General features: G+C 42.0%; 2 protein-coding genes across 5 annotated transcripts; one reads left to right on the top strand and one right to left on the bottom strand.

The window, feature by feature from the left end:
* Positions 1–815: 815 nt before the first annotated feature.
* On the bottom strand, positions 816–8,628 carry LOC119723684 (ubiquitin-like-conjugating enzyme ATG3). 2 transcript variants are annotated; one of them, XM_038194474.1, is made up of 10 exons: positions 8,403–8,628; positions 6,547–6,609; positions 6,270–6,369; positions 5,499–5,606; positions 5,061–5,180; positions 4,668–4,705; positions 3,901–4,047; positions 2,781–2,905; positions 2,072–2,140; positions 816–1,515 (listed from the first exon to the last, which is right to left on the bottom strand). In XM_038194474.1, the coding sequence occupies exons 1-10, from the start codon at positions 8,472–8,474 to the stop codon at positions 1,434–1,436; spliced, it is 924 nt and encodes a 307-aa protein (XP_038050402.1). In that variant the 5' UTR covers positions 8,475–8,628; the 3' UTR covers positions 816–1,433. The 2 variants fall into 2 exon arrangements, with proteins under 2 accessions (XP_038050402.1, XP_038050404.1); XM_038194476.1 differs by lacking the exon at positions 6,270–6,369 and having other exon boundaries at positions 6,447–6,609.
* A 59-nt stretch (positions 8,629–8,687) lies between these two features.
* LOC119723683 (serine/arginine-rich splicing factor 4-like) lies at positions 8,688–16,408 on the top strand. Of its 3 annotated transcripts, none has more exons than XM_038194471.1 (10): positions 8,688–8,774; positions 10,517–10,617; positions 10,772–10,912; positions 11,134–11,229; positions 12,035–12,191; positions 13,265–13,316; positions 13,510–13,566; positions 13,670–13,770; positions 14,576–14,734; positions 15,480–16,408. In XM_038194471.1, exons 2-10 carry the CDS (start codon positions 10,544–10,546, stop codon positions 15,615–15,617), a joined length of 975 nt encoding a protein of 324 aa, XP_038050399.1. In that variant the 5' UTR covers positions 8,688–8,774; positions 10,517–10,543; the 3' UTR covers positions 15,618–16,408. The 3 variants fall into 3 exon arrangements, with proteins under 3 accessions (XP_038050399.1, XP_038050400.1, XP_038050401.1); XM_038194472.1 differs by having other exon boundaries at positions 8,712–8,779; XM_038194473.1 differs by lacking the exon at positions 8,688–8,774 and adding an exon at positions 9,754–9,772.
* The last annotated feature ends 3,798 nt before the right edge of the window (positions 16,409–20,206 follow it).

Genomic DNA, 20,206 nt, shown 5'->3' with positions numbered 1-20,206 from the left:
GGCAAAATGTTTCATTACCTGCACTCAGATTCACCAACCCAATTGCTATCAGAAATTTGAAACACCTTTTCCAATGCTTTATTTTTTTTAATGAATTATGCATTAAGCTAGACCCATCGCCCCCTGAATGCTGTAAACATGCAAAGTTCTTTGTATTAAACCTAGTCAAAAAGAAACATTTTTGTGAGTCTTAAGAAATGACAATTGTTGTTCGAGTCAGGTTGGCGTAGCGGTACTTTCCTCGCCTTCCACCGCTGTGACCCGGGTTCGAATCCTGCCTGGGCCAATATATAGATTGGGTTTTCAGTCCCTACCTGATTCCGTGGGTTTTCCCCAGAATATTCTTCTGGACTTTTCCTCCCGCCTCTAAAACTGTAACTTCTTCTCATTGTCTTCTCTCCACAGGTTTCTTCAGGCTAGCGAGCTACAGTGCCTAGGGCGCTTTTGAGGAATCCTTGGTTTCATTACCAGAAATGATAAATAATAATAATAATAATAATGACTACATGTTGTTCAAAGTCAATAATTCTGACCAGGATATTATTTTGATGAATTAGGGCTGTCCAATTTCGTAAAAATTACTATTCAATTATTCAAAATGGAATACACGAATCTCACCAATCAAGTTTTACATGCGACAGGTTCCGCGTTGCACGCAAAGCGCGCCGGTTAAACTTTGCTGAAAGAATGAGAACAATGATCCACCCTCGCCAAACAAGTTGCATCAACAACAAAAAGTGGCTTCATTTATGATAAAAATAACATCAGTCATGTGTGTGTACATGAGAACTTTTTGGGGTTTTGCTGTTTTTTCCCCTTCAAATTTCAAATCAGCAAACAGCCCTATGAATATTTGGTATAGTCGGCATTTTCGGGACAGCCCTATTATGACTGATTTTCAAAATGCAGTGTTTCATTTGACTCTTTTTACATCAAATACGACTACAATTTAAAGGAGCAGAGGTCAACTGACACAAATATTAATGCACTAGCTTAATATTCCTCCCCCCCGGATTTTTGCTTCAATTGTGCACAATTTTGGTGTGAGCCTTCAAGTTATGCAAGTTACTACAACAACTGGATCCATTAAAAGCTTACGAGCGGACGTAACTTGATACAAAACATTCAGGCTTTATGATTGTTTGTTTTTGAATTGCATACATTATATTGACAGTTCATCTTCGGAGGTTTCGTTGCTTGCTGATAACTTCTTAATATTTTCCCTGGATTTTTGCTTCAATTGTGCACAATTTCGTTGTGTGCTTCCAAGCTGTGCAAGTTTTGCAATGACTCCTTAAAAGTTTTACAAGCAGATTAGAACTTGATACACGACATTCATGCTTTGTTTCCTTTTCTTTTTAATAATTGCATACCGTATACAGACAGGCCAATTTTTTGTGTTTGGTTGCTTTGTTGGTTTCTCTCTGCGCACATCACATGGTAAACTGACGAGTGTAGTCATATTCTATAGTTGGAATGACAGCTTGGACAAACTTGAGAAAGATAAGAAGGTATCTGTGAATTTCAGGTTAAGGAAACATCACCGTGGTGATTTTTCATACAAATGAAAACAAAACTAACAGTTTTCTCAGGTGATGTGTCTGTTGCATGCCACGACCGATTTAATCACTGAAGACTTTATGTGGCGCTGTGGTTCAATGGTTACAGTGTTCGACTTTTATGCCACGGTACGTCAATGGGGAACATGATGCTGGCATTCTCGGGCAAGACACTTTACTACGATTGCCTCTCTCCACCCAGGAGTATGAATGGGTACCTGTGAAGGTAGAGACCAGAATGCGCTGATTTCGAGCTGCTGCAGAAAAATAGTCTCATTCCTGATGAACAGGGATAATAATTGTAAAGCACTTTGAAAGGTATAAAGCGCTACATTCGCACCACATTATTATTATCAATATGGCTGCCTATGTCACTTGGAATGGACTTAAATAGGTTGACAGTACTTAAGCTTATGAGAAATATTTTACAAACGATGAGCGTGTACATTACAATAATAGCCCCATCGTTAAATCTTATATTCAAAGTGACATATTTGAGTTTCAAAGGATACAAATGGACGCCTAATTCACCACCTCCATCAGCAACAGTGTGGATGATTTTCTTCATAACGTCAGCGTGTCTGTCGGAGAGAACAATTGAGGGAAACGTTTTAATTATTGGCTTCTAGTCAAAATTGCCGCAGTAGTTATCACAGCTGACAAACAAAGGTATGCTTGCACCCCTTTGTCAAGCACACATCTGGCAGGCCACAATTTTCTGCATGCCACAATCTGCAGGTCACATTACCGGCCACATTCTGGTGGCCAGGGAGTGTATCTCTCTGGTTCACAAGTTAACTGCATGGGCATTAGCAAGCCCACATCTTTGAGACACAACTGGCAAGCCAACATTTTCTGTGGGCCGCAATCAGTAGGCCACATTACCGGCCACATTACCGGCCACATTCTGGTGGCCAGGGAGTGTATCTCTCTGGTTCACAAGTTAACTGCATGGGCATTAGCAAGCCCACATCTTTGAGACACAACTGGCAAGCCAACATTTTCTGTGGGCCGCAATCAGTAGGCCACATTACCGGCCACATTACCGGCCACATTCTGGTGGCCAGGGAGTGTATCTCTCTGGTTCACAAGTTACCTGCATGGGCATTAGCAAGCCCATATCTTTGAGCCACAACTGGCTAGCCAACAATTCTGCAGGCCACAATTCTGCAGGCCACATTACCGGCCACATTCGGGTGGCCAGTGAGTTTCACAACCTACCTGCATGGGTGAACTGAGCACATGGTCTGTGGGAGGTTGGGATGGGACTCCACTGTCACCGTCTTCTTCACGTGGTCCTGGCTAATGTCCTCGTACATCTGCTCAACAGTCAACGGCTTACGATTCTGTAAAAAACAATGTTTTTATTTATTTCCCCACTCTCTTTGTTTGTGTGTGTGTGTGCAAGTCCTTTTTCTCTTTCTCCTTGGTATGTATCCCAGATCTTACTTCCCTCTCCCCGGTCTCTGACTCTCTCTCCCTTATCCCCTAGCCATCCCGTTCAATGTGGTCCATTTTGTGTGTTGTGAAGGTTTAACTCTACTTTAACCCTAACTCCCTAGGCCTTTTTGCTGGGATGTAGCGTCAATCCTACAAAATTCTCCAATTGGCCTCATGGGAAAATAGCATATAGCCACAATCCTGCAAATTCCTCCATAATTTCTTGAATATGGTCCATGGAGAGGTGACCACTGCCTGAATCCTGCAAAATCCTCCGGCTATGACTGTCAATAGGCTGAGGCAGAGGCAGTGACATCCTGGTGCAGTGCGGAGGATTTCAAGTATATCAAGGACTAAATTTATGCATGGCTGAGCAAAAACAACACAAGGTCCGGCCCAATACCTTGACACAGTGCATCCTCCGAAATCAGCAATGCACTTTTGCCATGTAACCTCAATCCTGCAAATTCTTCCGATTTGCAAAAAGCATTTTGGAGGATTTGGGATGGTTAGGGCTAAGTAACAATTCTATTATTAAATTACTTTTGTTTTCATTGAATGTTTTAACCTGTATTCCATCTGTTTTATTATTCAATTTATTGCATTATTAATTATGTGCAAACTGAGAACTAGAGTTTCATGATGGCATCATGAATAATAAAAAAATGAATTGGATTGAATTACATATTCAATTTTGGACGTCATGTTGAGAACAACATTGTATTTTAAAAAGGACACGTTTCCATCTTGGTTCTGTTTTCAAAAATTGCGATATACTTTTCCAATATCCCAGTTCACCTTTTGCCGAAGAGAATAATTTACCAACTAAAATTATCAAGGGGTTGGGGTGTCACGCCCCCGATCCCCTTCTAGCTCCGCCCCAAAATGGGTCTACCCTCACCTCATCATATCCATACAGCCACAGCCTGGGTGTCTGGTAATACTTGTCATACGTGATGTTCAAGTCGTAGGTGCGCGTTTGTAGGATACCGCTGTCTCCCCCCGATGCACCTTCCTCCTTCTGTAGCTTGGTGGTATCTAAGACGGCCTGTACACAAGCAATGGGTAGAGGTCATCGAGTCACAGGTGAAAAGTCAGGGTCAACTTTATACTCCAAGGAGGCAACATCTTAACAAGTTCGCGTCGGAGGACGTGATAACACGCACTGGCTGTTTTTACACACAGGCACGGCTGACGAGTTAAAACGTCAAGCGTGCCTTGACTCGCCTCGGGGATGACATCTGAACACGCTAATCCCTCGTGTCTTTTGTACACACACACAAAGTCCATGAAGTCCATTTGCACTCCAGTGCACACCCCGGAGTATTGAAACATATAAGGTTTCGACCAGAAATATCGTACAAATACTGTTGAAATGACTCTGGCGAATCAATATTTGTGCCGCTTGGCTGTATATCAGAAGTTGGCTGCAAAATTTTGCCTTTTGCGAAAATCAAAATTTTCATCGAAAATGATCCCGGCGCGAAGTGGTTACGGGTGCCCAAGAACAATTTGTTGATAAATTGGGAGACTGCAATTATGGTGCTGGACAGTTAAGGATGATCTTCAAATCCTGCTTTAAGCTTTTGCTGGTTATAATAGTGTTTATGTTTTGCTTGCCTTTGATTTTTCTGATTATTTCAAATTTATATGACAATGAACACTTACACTGTCTTCAGCTTCCAACATACCACTCTCCTCATAGGCTGGAAAAGAAGAGAAAAATCATGAAGAGGATTATTATCATCAGGAAGATCTATATTTAATTTTGGAAAGAAAAACCTCATACTGTGGATCCAGAGCTTTAAGAAGCTGAGCACAAACAATATTCATACTATAAACACTGTATTCTCACAATGGAGAAGAAAAATGCAGAATTTTGTGGTTGGAATAACAAGGCCAAATTGCTTCTTAGCACAGAAATCTGCTGAGCGCAAAAAAAATATCTGTTTAACAAAATGAGGAGCCAGCCAAAATGTTGTAAGACATGAGTGCTTCTCTTGACTGGTACTCGGTACGAAAATTTGCTTAGTAATGTTTTCTGCTGTATTAGCAGCTTACCTTCCATGTCTTCAGCTTCTTCATCATCATCTTCATCATCGTCTGCGTCAGTCGTCTTCGTTGGCTCTTTTTCCTTTGCGCCCGTCATCTCTGTGGTCTCCGTCTGCGCTGCTGATTGGTCTAATAAATGATCCAAAAAAAAACATAAAACAGACCAGAGAGGTGTGCGCTGAAAAATCGGATGAAGCAGATGACATCAAACATGTCTGATTTTCTTCGCATCCGAAGGCTGAAGGCTGCCATTTTGTCATCATGTGACTGGTCATCATGTGACTGATGGAATTGGGGATGTGTGCGAGTTAACTTTGTGGTCTCCGCAACGGTGAAAAAAAATATGTACCGGTGATCCAGTAAACCTGTAAAATCGGAAACGAGTGCGGCAGGCTTTACTTGTTATGGACTCAACGACATTACTGCTTCATGATTATTTGTCTGTACCTGCATAATGGTGAGTGTCCACCCATCCACCATCACCGTCCTCCTCATCAATGATTGCCTCGTTTTCCTCCTGATACTCCATCTGCTTGCAGCGTTTATGACACGGCACTGAGTGACACAGAACAAATGTCGTTATTAGTCTGGTGCCTGACTATGGAGAAATGCGTAGAAATAGTGACATAGAAACCAACATCCTAGATATTTTTTGGCACAGTCAGCTGACAGTTGATTGATGCAGTACTGAAGAGTTGTTGGACTGGTTGTTTCAGGTGCCAGTCTATTTTCTTGTATTGCATGTTTTCAGTACCTTTACTTTTGGGACTCTCACACAGTATTGAGAATCCCAAATTTTCGGACTACATTCACACATTAGAAAGTCTAAACCAATTATTAAACCTAACCCCCTATTAGTTCCTCAGGACTACCCTGCTAAATCCAACAGAGTCCAACCGGACTTTCCTGCTCAATCCACTGTGCCTTATTATCAGTTGTCTGTTGAATCCAACGGAGTCCAACATGGCATGATAATCATTTAATGCGGTTCAGTTGCCTGCTGAATCCAACATTTTGCATCAGGAATGTACACAAGGGGTTTACTGCTCAATCCAACAGGCTCCATCGGGTAAATGATAAAGTTGAATCCTGTTGGATTCAGCAGGGTTAGGGTAATGGAAATGGGACACATGCAGTACTAAGTGCCTCTTTCAAATCAATGTCCCCCGACCACAACCCCCCCCCCCCCCACCCCCTCCTCTGTCAACCATGACTCACCATTCTTGGTCACCAGGTACTGCTTGTCCTTGGGCAGGTATGGTTTACTTTTACTGGGATCTCCGGCCGTCCATTGCCAGGTCGGGCAGTGATGGACCATGTGGTTTGTTTCCATCCCTTCCCCTCCCACAACCCCCCCACCCCCCGCCCCCCTCATCCACCTCCCCCATTTCTCACCATTCTTGGTCACCAGGTACTGCTTGTCCTTGGGCAGGTATGGTTTACTTTTGCTAGGATCTCCGGCCGCCCATTGCCAGGTCGGGCAGTGATGGACCATGTGGTCACCAGCACACAGGAATTCCTCCGGCGTTATGACGCCAGTCTCCCGGAACTTGGATTCCTGTGATGAACAATTACATAATACATGATAACACAATGCTTAAAATGCTGATATCCAAACTATAAATGCTGATATTCAAAATATGTATAAATAGTTTTAATAGTCAGAAATGAAACATAATTATGGCCTATATAAAAGAAAGTGAAATGACACACTTTTTGAGCATGTTAAGAGATGTATTTTCGTTTTAATATGAAAAAAAAAAAACCTTTGTCAAATGACTTCTTGAAACAATATATACGTATACCAAGACTATATTGTGCACTTTGCGTTCAATATTTACAGTCATGGTAATCCTTACCTATAGGACCCCGTTCCTTTATAAGGTTAAAGGCTCACCAAAACAGTTGACTAAATGACACTCAAATGTGACATTCTGATATTTCTTGACACATTTGAACAGTTGGCTATGACACCTTCTTAAAGGGAATATACATCATTTGCTTTTGCTGTAATTTTCAGAAATGGATGGAATTGGGGGGTTGGAAATATATAGCAAATATAGTTACACTGACTTTTTGGAGGTTTTGGGTTCGAAAATGCTATAAAAACCGAGAAAAACAATCATTTTCTTGTAGTCTGGTTCCCTGACTCCATTTAAGAAGAAATAGAGCAGTTTACATACATTGGAGAATTGTAAGGTCAGGGAACCAGTCTAGCTGGCTTGTACCCGTTCATAGGTGTGTAATCGATTGCAAACAAGTGCGATGGTCAATTGGGGCCAGTATTTGAAAAAAAGCCATTTTTTTCCAACGCTGATCGGCCGACCAGCGTTGGAAATTGATACATAAATACCACTTTTCTTGAAAATGACAGTATACCAGGTGCCATGATTTTACAGGATGCTTTACACTGTCATTCACTAACAACAGTCCAGCAAGGTATTTCAAAATGATTTGGTAGTTTTATTTTTTGATGTTTGCAAATGTTGTATTTTCCCTTTAAATATCAGCAGGTTTAATTTTGTGGAAAGATCGAGGGCAGGGCTTTGATTTATGAGAGGTAAAAGACGACGATGACAAACAGAATTTTTTTTTAAAAAGCAAGATGGCGAACTGCAAAAAAAGGCAGGAAAGTCACATTTTCTTTGAAAGTGCTTTCCAAATTACAACTACATGTAACATGAGCTTATCTGAAGAAAAAGAGACTGCTTTACTAGCCTGCAAAAGTCACTTTGGTACTGGACAGTCATCTGCAAAAGTCAGTTTTGAACAGAACTCGTAAAAATAGAGGTGTCCTAAAGATAATGATTATCCAGTCATGACAGTGCAGTTGTCATTCCCTGAGTAGGCGTATTTCAGTAAACTATTTAACGAGCATGATCAATGATGGGTGTTTTAAATTAAAGTAAAGCGATGAAGTTTCACTTTAAGTTGAACTACACAATTTATTTGAGCAATGTTTCCCCGGAAAAAAATGTTGCATCCTGACGGAGTGACGCCACTCTTTTTTCATCATTCATATATTACTCAGAAGTTCAGAACAGATGAAGGTCAGTCTGCAGTCACTGCAAAAATGTTGGAAAAAAAAACATGATTCTGGGACTGACAAGTGACATGACTCATTGACTGAAAAGTGAAAAAAAACATGTCCAATTTTGTTTAAAAAAATACTTTGAAATGAAAATGCACTCAACTCTCCAATGATTTTGTACACAACCAAAGAAGTGGCGTCAAGATACAAAATAATTTCCCTAAAACTCCATAACTTAAGTCACTAAGTGCAAACGTACATGTGTATGCTAAAAAAACATGCATTTGTAGACGGTCATTTTTCATTTTTGTTTGGCCTACCTTCAAAACTGGCGTCAGAAACTCTGCAACATTCAGCGCAGTGCCCTTCACACTGTTCACCAAACTCTGCATCTTGAAATGAAGAATCAACTCAGCAATTCTCCTTATCAGAGGCAAAAAATCATGCTGCTATGGGGGCACAAATGTCGAGAAAACCTGATTATCGTCTGCAAAAAAAGATTGAGATTTTGAGAAGTTGGTCACACGGCCACCCGGAAGTCAAGTGTTGAAGTTCATTCGCTGGTACCCGTACCCGTAATATTATACAGTGTGCCATGCAACAAGGTTCAGTACCAGCTGCTTTGACTTGCCGAATGAGGGCGCTATTATTTACACCTCAAAATTGTGTGCACGCTTAAGCGCGCGAGAGTCGTAAGTTAAGAAAGGCCCTATAATTTCAGGAAAAAATTCCATACTCGGACGTCACTTTTTTCAATTAATTTTCTAGCGCCAAAAGTTACATCTTTTATGGTTATTCCTCCACTTTCCCTCCTCTACTCTCACCCTCTCCTTTCCTTAATTTCTATTTATTAATCAGTCAGTTACTTCATCGGGATTCGAACCTCTGACGCTTGCTTGACACACGAGACTCTTAACCGCTAGGCCGCGCACGATCGCTGTTGCAATAATCAATCTTTGGACGTATTTGAAGTATCCATTGAAATAAACTAAATATTCATGAGAAAATAAATATTCATAATGACGTATTGCACTATCATTGGCAGGCTCATGCGACGTCATGGTTGTTGATGTCACGTGTATAACGTACCGCTGTCTTTCAGCCACTACAATCAGTTTTGACCGGCTGCTTCAAGTTAGTTCTGCACGACGTATGCATCCAAAATGTGCTCTAAAAACACATTTTGAGTAAATTTTTTTCACCTTAACACAGCTTCCTGGATTTCTCTTGGTTCAAATGACAAGGTGAGGTGACAATTAATATGTTTGGCAGCAGATAAATTGGCATCCGAGTATGGAACTTTTCCCTTAGGGCTTTATTACAATGTATACTGTTCCCTGAATGATTATATGCGAACATATTGCTGACACTAGTGACAGTGTGATTGTGACATACAGTTCAGTCTGTCAGTCAGTTGTCATCTGTTTCCATCTGTATCTGTATCAGTTGCGCCAGCTAAACGGTAGAATCCGCATCCCGCTAGAGTTAACTAGTTGGGCCGGCTGTGCTGGAGCTAGTTGACTTGGGTTTTGGTTCCCTCCCCGATGACGTGGTCTACTAAGGCTTGTTTAAACTGGTTTAAGTCGGGTATGGTGATGATAGTGTTTGGCAGGTCGTTCCAGATGGGGATCGTTGACGGGTAGAAACTGGTGCTGTTGGATTTAGCGTTGGGTCGGTGGTATGAAAACTGGTGCGACTGCGAGCTCCTAAGGCTTTTTGTTTTGGGCCTAAGGTCGTGTTTGACTTCAACGAGGTTGCGAGAGATCTTGTAGTTGTACATCATGATTAGTCTAGCAATGGAGCGACGTGTTTCTAGTAGAGGCCAACCAAGCTGGTTGATTAATGTGAAATCATACGCAGTAGCTATCGTTACGGCAGCCGTAACGCGATTGTCAACTGCTATTGTTACGGAACCGTCTGGTTCCCTGATCTAATAGGATTAAACGTCAGGATCATTGGCTGTTGGAACCAGACTAGTATCAATCATTCAACCGAAGGGTTCTCAGACTTGATTGCCCTTATTATAAAAAGAAATCATCCAAAGCCACGGATTACGAAGAAGAAAATGAAATTTACTTAAATAAAAAAAAAAAAAATGATTTGATTAAAAACATGAAAGTGAAGAAAACTAATTATTTCGAACCCGCATCCCCGGCACAGTAATCTCAGGTCATGAACGTGTAACCAATCATTCAAGCTACCAAAACGTTCTGTTGGGACGGGTAGTTATAAATGAGATATAGATTCGCATAGTGATTTTGTAATTACCGTTATACATGTTATAACGAAAGCAGTTGAAAATCGCGTTACGACTGCCGTAACGATATCCACAATGTTATGTTTATGTCTATATGATGCTGGATTGTTTTTTACTGGAGGGGATTATATTTATAATGGTTCATGTAGGCTTTTGCTTTATGTTTTCCCCACACAGGTTCAGTAGCCATTTACTTCAGTACAGATGGGAAGCCACAGCAAGAAACACAAGAAAAGTCGGCACAGGTCAAGATCGCGGAGTGTAAGCAGCGAACGCAGGTATAAATATGAAACAAAGAGAACAAACACCCAAAAATGTCAAAGTTTTTGAAAAAAAAAGCCGATGACTTGCAGAGAACTACTGTACAGGAGATGAGCGTTTCAATCCAACCGTGATAACTGTGCCATTTTAACTGTTTACTTTTGGAATCAGACACCGCAAAGCTCGACGGAGGTCTCGCTCTCGATCTGTCAGCAGGAGTAGCAGCGATTCCAGCCGTAGCGACCGGAGGACAAAATCAAAGAAACAACGTCACCGATCGCGATCCAGATCACGGAGTCGCTCCAGGAGTAGGTATGTTCGAAAAAGATCAAAAACATACTTCAAAAATGTACAGATGGCAAAAGTACGATTCAATATCAAATATTTGCCAAGTTTTTACCCTTTTTGTCTGTTTCTGACCTTATATTTCTGGGTAGATAGTAAAATATTCCCCATGTGTAATAAATTCATCATTAGATATGAAATGATTATCCATGTCACATGTTTTATATGTCGCCATTTGATCGGTACAGAAGCCGGAAGTCGCGAAGCCGTTCAAGAGATCGTGATAGACACTCCAAACGCAGACGACGGTCACGATCACGCAGTGCGAGCAAGCCAAAAAGAAGGTCAATATATCAGTGTGAACAGCATCTCACTCTCTTATAAACTCGGACTGAGACCTTGAGTGCAGACAAACATGCAAAACAAGATCAGACCAACTTTACTCACTCTTTAGCCCGCAAAATTCGTCAAAATTTTCATTGGGGCAAAGACAAGGTCCTCAGTATTTCACCAGCCAAGTCTGAGATCTTAATTTCATTTTTAAAGGAGACTTTTCTTCAATATGTTGCACCTGAGAGCGAAGCCAAGTGATTTCAATTTGAAGCCTAAGACTAGACTCGTACATGTCCAACTTTTTGCAAAGATTGAACCTTAGTAGTCTGGTGGCAAGACCATGGAGAATGTGTAGGAATAGAGCTAGGTACCAGACGTTTCTTTTGAAAGGTTGATTAATGCAATACTAAGGGGTGTTGGACTGGCTGTTTCATGTGCCAGTCTATTTTCTTGTATTGCATGTTTTCAAACCTTAAGTTTTGGGACTCTCATACACAGCATTGAGAGTCCCAAATTTTCGGACCATTATGGAGTACCGAAGTGAATATGTCACGCGAACAAAATGTGTGTAAAAGACATTAGCACGTGATTCAGCCCGAGAACCAACACATTCGCGTACTCCATTTGTTTGCACTACACTTTCTGGTTCTAAATGACGTCACACTTCGGTACTCCATAAACCCATGACTCGGTTTGTTAAAGCCTTGCCTTCTCATATGCTTGAAAACTCACCAGGAGGTTTGAAGGAGCTTGCAGGATTAAGGAAGATAGATCAAATCAACTTGTTCTTTACTAATGGGATAATCTATCCCCCAGGTCTCGGACGCGCTCAAGAACACCTAGCAAAAGTCGTAGACGGAGCAGATCTCGCAGCCAATCAGTGGACAGGTCTTCCCACGGTGGCAGTCGGTCACGGCACGACTCGCGGGAAAAAACTAAGGACACCCAGGGAGACAAACACTCACTGAATGTGGTGAGTTTGAATCCATGCGTTTTGAAGTTCCGCTTGACATCAGGTGTTTCATAATGAACTAATTTAATTCTCATCTTAATCCCTATAGATTGAGGGTCAATAGAGACTTTTGTTTTTCATTTACCATTGTTTTTAGTTTACCACTATGGCCCGGGTTCGATTCCTGCCCGGACTACATTGCGATTGGGTTTTCAGTCCCTACTTTATTCCATGGGTTTTTCCTCAGAATATTCTCCTGGGGTTTTTCCTCCTAAATCGAAAACTGTAATTTCTTCTCATTGTCTTCTCTCTACAGGCTTGCAACCTATGGTGCCTAGGTCATTTTCAAATTGACCAATCAAACATTTAGTCCTGATTTGGGAATGAAATGAAGTCATGATTTTATAGTAAAGTCGACTCCGATTGGCTGAGGTGCGGGATCGCATAAATCTGCATGCTTAGATATATCAGACGTTAGACCGGAGACGGGGGTCCGTGGACAACGGGTAATACAGTGGAACACCGCTATACCGAACACCGCTTTACCGCACATTCGGCTATACCGAATATCATCCTTGGCTCCCGGTTTTAATGCACGAACCATCTGAACATCGTTGTTGAAAAAAGTCAAAAGATTAACAAAAAAACATTCTGGTTGTACATATATTAAACACTGTTTGGGCCACTTTTAAATCCCGAACATCAAACAACCCATAGTTTCATCATGTTTGAATGTTGCAGAGCGATAGATGGCTATTATTTCCCCAAGGAATAAAAGGGAAACCATCCGTTTCTGAGTTTCTTGACGACTCTTCGTGCGGCCACGGGATGTGAGAAATGCCAGTTCAGTGACTTCACTATTGGTCAAAAGAGGGTACTGGCGGTTCAAAATCGCTATACCGAACGATCGTTATTACGAACACTTTCTGTGGATCCAACGATGTTCGTAATAGTGGCGTTCCACTGTACTGTGAGACTACCTGAAGAGTAGTCTTCAAATAACATTTTAAAGAACATGCAGAGGGTTTACTGTTGAAGGTTGAGACAGAGACAGTAACGGAATTTCTACTCTCTGTATTTTTACTCTGTATTAGACACCTGCTGAGTCTGTCAAACAGAAGATGCAGAGAGCATTGGAGGCAGCAGGTATGTAGATATTCCATGGCATGTTGCAAATGAAAATGTATGATAACACCTCATGAATATTAATGAGCCAAGTGTTCTGCTCTCATTGGTCAGTGTATCCACATGTCAAGGAAGTATACGTATGTAACTGACAGGCTTGAATAATTGGGCTTTTTAAATTTCAGGAATTACTTTCTTCTTTTTTTGTCCCCAGCCTCTGCTAATGATAAACTGAAGGAAAAGGGCGTTATTGCTGCAACCGTCAAACAAGGTAAACACATTGTCTTTTATTTTTGAAAATGAATTTGGTGGAACAAAGTCAATTTGGCTAAGCAGTTGATCGCTTTATGCTTACTTGATCACTTTATACTCAGAGCCACTGAGTCTGGCGGAGGAGCGAGAAAAGCAGAAGGCGATAGCCGAGATTGAAGAGGACTCATTCAAGCCAAGCACATTCCTATCTGGGCAAAGCATGGTAAGTACAATTACATATAGAGTGCGTTAGATTACTTCCTCGCGCTTACTCCTGCAAGCGCGACAGCATTCGATTTACCTCTCACGTGACTTCTCGTGCTTACATGAGTCTGGCCCAAGTAAACAACCCGCAGAGCTGGTTTCTTGGGTAAGTATCCCACAAGGCCATGCAATAAGCATGGCTGCCAACGTGACGTCCAGCAAGCGCCTCAGGCCGTGTCCGAAACGGGCTTTGAGAGCTACGGCTACGTCTATCGTCAGCGCGTCCTCGTGTATTGATTCGAATGCAGCCTCAGTGTCAAGTTCAACTTTCCAGCTCTTGCACGAAACTTTACCCGAAACTGTTCGTATATTTAGCCCCACTGCGCATGTCTGTCATCACGCGAGGAGCCAGGTGCGAATAAGCTGGGGGAGGTAATCGAACACACTCATAATGAAAGAAAGCCCTCCTTTATATTTCTTTTGTAAGCACAACATTTTGAAGTAAGTATGCGATAGGCTTGTGTGCATCACCCAGAGCTAGCTGCGAGTCTGCTAGTACTGTGGGAACCCGTCAAGGGAACTAGGAGCAGGAGGAGACTCTCGTACATCGAACAGCTGAAGAAGGATGCAGCGCAACAAGATACCGCTGAGCTGAGGACGCTGATGCTTGACCGTGATGCGTGGAAGGCGACCATCAGAGGCTCCCAAAAAGGCATTGGCTGAAGACAACCTCTCACATCACATCGCATGCACTTAGCAACAAAATCTTTCATTCACTCAAAATGTGTACCATAGTCGGTTTTTTGTTTTGCTTCATTCTTCAGGCGCGGTCTAAAGTCAAACTGAGCAAAGAGCAGAACCACGACAATGCCATATTTGGCAGCTCGGCCGTCGCTGTGGCTGGTCTGAACCAGGCCTCCTTCAAGCGGAACCAGACCATTTTCTACAAGACTGTCAACAGGGGAGAACTGGCCAGTTCATTGGTAAGCTGAAAGGGACTCGAACCCATAACCAGCTGTTAAACACATGTAGTGCAGACAGGCTTAAAGATATAGTCCATCATTTGTAATTTGTGCATTTTGTTCGTTTGAAGCAACAAACGTGCTAAAAATCTAAAGAAGGGTACTGAACAACTAACCTGATGAAGTTTCAGCTCAGCTTCAGCTGTATATTCTGAGAAAAACAGCATTCTAGGATCTCAATTTCAAATCAAAATTTGCTGAATCATGTTTTGAATTGGGCCTGAATTCAGCGTCTGAGACACGTTCTCACTGAGCCGATTGCAGCTACACAATGTCGCGCACTGATCTGACGAATTATAGCAACCGCGTGCACCTGTGCGTCGTGCCAATGCTTGCGCGCGCTGCGCCGAATAACAAAACGAACTACTAATTTAAATTTTCCTACGGTGCGTCTTAAGACGCACCATTGGAAAGGCCTTCTTTCGTTTATTACTTCAACATGATAGCTTGCCAGAAAGATTCAATTCACAGGGAGTTTAGTCCACTTACTATCTTTCAACCAAGTATTACTTTTCGGATAGCTCCAAATGATGGACTATAGCTTTAACTACTGATTTAGTTCTCATCAACAAGAAATCACAAGTCATTCACAAGTCATTACAAGAACTCACAAATCACAAGTCAATCATATTTTATCCTTATCTGATTATCCGTTTTTGTCTGTCTGTCTCTCTCTCGGGCTGACTGTCTGTCTGTCTCCGAGTAGTTGGCCAAGACCTCCGAGGAGAAGATGGATGCATGGATCGCCAAGCTGGCGAGGATGCGAGAAGAAAAGATCCAGGCCAACCCAGAGTACTTCAAGAAACTACTGACCATCGGAACAGACGACTCTTGGGACAAATAGACTGGTCTATGGACTTCATTTGGAGATGGTACATTGCGCTGTGTGACCTACTCATCACAGCTCCAGTGTGTGGGACACAAGTATGGAGTACGCACAACCAATTTACATCTGAAAGTATCCAAATTCATGGCTGGGCGTGTACTTCGATGCAAAACATATGGCAGCAGTGTTGTCTAAAGGAAATACTATTCTTAATCCTAACTCCCTAGGCTTTTTTGCTAGGACGCAACCTTGATCCTGCAAAATCCTCCAACTGCCTCCACGTAAAACTTGCATACAGCCTCAATCCTGCAAAATCCTCCGTTATTTCTTGAATGTGGTCCTTGGAGGGGTGACCACTGCCTGAATCCTGCAAAATCCTCCAGCAATCACTAGAGAATGTTGAGGCAGAGTCAGTGACATCCTGGAGCAGTGAGAGAATTTCAAGTATAATCTAGGCCTAAATTTATGCACGGCTGAGCAGAAACAACACAAGGTCCGGCCCAAGACCTTGACACAGTGGGTCCTCCAAAATCAACCACACACATTTGCCATGTTGCATCAATCCTGCAAAATCCTTCATTTTGCAAAGAGTTTTTTGGAGGATTTGGAAAGGTTGGTGTTAAAGTATAGACATGACCTGATGGAGTGCCTGTATGTGCAGTTTCTTTGCAAACGTTGCATGTTTAGAGCTGGAAAATCAAACATCGTTTAAAGAAATAGAGATCATTCCTGTTGTACAGATTATTCTTTGTCACCGTCTTATTACAAGTGAAATAAAATAAATCTCTACATGTACTGGAGCCAATTAAGTGATGTTCAATTCAAAGTTATTTCTTGGCACTTTTACTTAAGGTGCAGTAGTTCTGTTAAGAGATCAAGGAATGATAAAGCCCCCCAAAACTCTGCCTATAAAGCGTAGGCTCCAGAATGATAAAACCTTCCCCTTCAATTTTAAGAAACCTTGGTAAATTAGTGGAATTCCTTTTTCCCCCGTAATTTGCTACCCTTCGTTCCCACTCAGACTGAGTTTTTTTCCCCTTAATGTAGCATCGACATAGCTCTCAATAGCATTGAATATTACCCATTATGTCAAAACATGTCACTTTTTCCTATGCGTGACATCCTCTCAGATGTTATATTCGTCTTGGCATGTGAAGGACAGGGTAATGTCATTTTGGTCATTAGTGGTTGGTGACCATGATGCACTCGACAGTTGAGCACACCTGCGCTGCACACCGAGTAGTTATCTTGCTTGTATCGGCTTTCATCAGCCGGCTCTCGATCGTTGAGAGGAAGTCTCTGAATGGACACCTCTTCCTAACGCGCGCGTCATATGCAAACGTAACGCACGCACGTCAGACTTTAAATTTGTCCGATCATTCATCACGGCTGTGATTGGTAAAAACATCACATGGGGTGGGTCTATTATGGTCACCGAATTTTGAGGGGGTTGGGTTGTACCTCATTTGACGCTGGGGCACCTTTTGAACCCTTTCGGTTTTTTTCAAGTAATATTTTACGAATGGAGTGAGAGAGAATGAGTGGCTGACTAGCATAGATTTTTTTTAAGTCTTCACTCCTGGGGCCAATTTCATAGAGCTGCTTAAGCACAAAATTTGCTTAAGCACAAAAACGTCTTGCTTAATAAAATCAGGTTACCGGCCAAAACTCCATGCGATTGTTATGCTTAGTAAACAACAGCTAAATACCAGTCACAAGCAATGTACATCACATGGAGTTTTGGCCGGTAACCTCATTTTACTAAGCAATGTTTTTTCGTGCTTAAGCAAATTTTCTGCTTAAGCAGCTCTATGAAATTGGGCCCTGGACACCTGTTTAATTTGTTGCAATGAGTTATTATTATTATTTATTGATTATAAAAATCAGACACTTGTTTGGAGCGGTAGGGCATGGCTCCCATTGGTCCCCCCCCCCCCACTCCCGGCGGTCCCCCCACTCCCCCCCCCCCCCAAAAAAAAACCAGACTTTGCTGACTTGGGACATTGACTGGTGAGAGGCGAAGCAAAGAGGCGAATTGAGCAGAGACTACTATAGTGCAGGCCAAGTGACCGCAAAAAAAGTGTTATTTTGTAACATACGTAATGAGCTTTTCACCGAGGCATTGCACACAAAGTGACCCACGATCACTCGCGGATGAAATCAGCGTGAGTGTTTCGTTCTTCCGTGCTTCCGACCGGCACTTCGTACATAACACATGTGAAGCATATACATTTTACATGAGTGGGTCCAAAAAAACATGACGGCAAGCGGGTCCCGAACATTTTTTTTTTATTATTCTAGATGCTCTGTGGTGCGATCTGAGGTAATTTCTGACCACTTTGACCAATTTCGGTTTTGAGGATAAGTTGGTGGCGTACGCAGTGCCTGCCTTTATTGCAACACGTCATTTAAAAAAAAGTGTTCATTTTTTGGGGGGGGGGGGGGGCGGGGGAAATGGCCCAAGTTGGCCCTCCCCCAGATCCGCCCTTGTAGGAAAATCGCTTGGAACAATTAAGCAAAATACGGATGAATAATATAAAGCAATACTGTTATTTATTGACACAGACATCCCTCATATTAAATTCCTAAGCCACGCCCCTTTTTTTCTCAAGGCCGCTGAAAAGTCGGCCACCTTTTCTTTTGCATATTAATGCTTCAGCGATAACAAAATCGTTCCGTGGCCTACCGAATAAATTACAATGTATCCACTTTTATATGCATAGACCTTTTAGACAATATCTTCTAGTTCACTAGGTATACGAACGCACAAAGGGCCCAAATCTTCAAAGTCATGGGCCTTCATTCAATAAAGCGCGTGTGAGATATACTGATGTATACATTTCCACTCGCCGGGCCGTGTATATACCACTAATTATTAAACCTGAGCCGGCCGCGCGGTGCTTTAATCAGGCGTGTTATAACACGGTATATACAGCCGCAGATTGCTAATCTGTCCATGACATCGGTATAATGTTTCCTTGCCTGGCTTCTCGGCCACAATTTGGGTCGTTTATTTACCGTTTCAACAGCGCAGCGTGAACACAGCTACAAAATGAATCGTGTGATGCACAGTGTAGATTATATTTACTACCGTACTACTAGCAATGTTATAGTTATCACGGCAGTGTGAACGTGCAGGATTATGACAGCATCACCGATGCCTTGGTAACCCTGGCCAACCCTTCATGCCAACGGGATAGCTTCATCGTCACTCACACCATCTCAAACGCAGACACGATTTGTACCATGCATAGAGCATGGAACCACGACTGCAAATATAGGCCTACACAGAATCATTTTTTTGTGCAACATTTTTTTACCAGTGAGTGTTTGACTATAGATGGATAATGCTTTTATTCTTCCATGAGTGTACGTCTACATTTCGTGAGGCTGTGAGCATCATCATCATCATTAATGATTGGTAATTGTTTGATAACACCAGTATAATTGTTGCCAGACTTTGATTCGCTGATGGAGAGAGTCCCTTCATTATTACTCCGTGGTCGAACCAACTACGCACACAGGTAAGACAATTAATACACAAGAACATGATGTCTGTTGTATCAAATCACTGGCGATTAAACTGTTAGATAAACACCGCATTCTTTCAGCTGCATGTACACAAATCAAGATTTGGCAATTTTGAAAAAAATGTCACATTCTTATTCAGCATGGTATGACAATAAAGCAACTTGTCTAAAAACCTATGGTATAACAAGCATTGTCTTGAAACATTGAAGTCGAACACAAATTGTGCCTTTGTCATGGGCGTCGCGGGGGGGAAAGAGGGGGCAATTGCCCCTCCTGGAAAAGCAAAAAAAAAAAAAAAAAAAAAAGAGGCGCGAAGACAAAGTGGTGTAAATTTAATGAGTGGGGGGGGGGGGGGATGTCCCTGCCCCCCTCTAAAACTAAATCGATAATGTGCTGAGAAATACAAGCATTTTTTGGCAAAAACAAAATTGCCCCCCTGTAGAAAAAGTCCTGGCGACGCCCATGGCATTTGTCGTGTTCTTTAAATTGTCCAATGAAGAATCGCTGTACTGACCGGACATAATTATCCTCGTCATAATTAGGAAGTTAAAGTAGAAGGCGAGAATACTGAATTATTTTAAAAGGACATGTCAGAAATAACCCGTTCCGCCCGTCAAGAGGAAATTGCCACGTCAGTTTTGTGAATATAATTGACCCTGAAGATTTTTTTTCCAGAAAATTCTAAGGCAAGGTAAAACTGGGAAAAAAAATAAAGAAAAACATTTTTTATGCACCGTATAGACAGGGATCAATCTATAAAATCCTCTCTGAAAGATAAGCGAAGTACGTCTACCTGACTGTGACAGCAGCAAGTATACGGAGAAAGTGATTGGTGTCCTTGAGCTATCCACTCTACCTCAATTACTTCCCCTCGAGGCAGATGGGATTGAATGCTGTGTGTAGCTTGGGAAACGGAACACTCTTAAATCAACACGGTACTAAAGTCTAACTGGTTTTTTTCTATAGTTCTAGAAGAACGGAATTTTAGTCGACACGGAAAGCCAACACCTATCACTCTTATAATTTGCTTAGGTCATACAATTTTGTTATACCTCTGTCTTGAATACTGTATTTTC

The sequence above is a fragment of the Patiria miniata genome, unplaced genomic scaffold (genome assembly GCF_015706575.1).
Source record: "Patiria miniata isolate m_02_andy unplaced genomic scaffold, ASM1570657v1 HiC_scaffold_17, whole genome shotgun sequence".
Classification (NCBI taxonomy): domain Eukaryota; kingdom Metazoa; phylum Echinodermata; class Asteroidea; order Valvatida; family Asterinidae; genus Patiria; species Patiria miniata.
The sequence above is the reverse complement of the archived record's forward strand: the minus strand, read 5'-3'. Positions and strand labels throughout refer to the sequence as shown.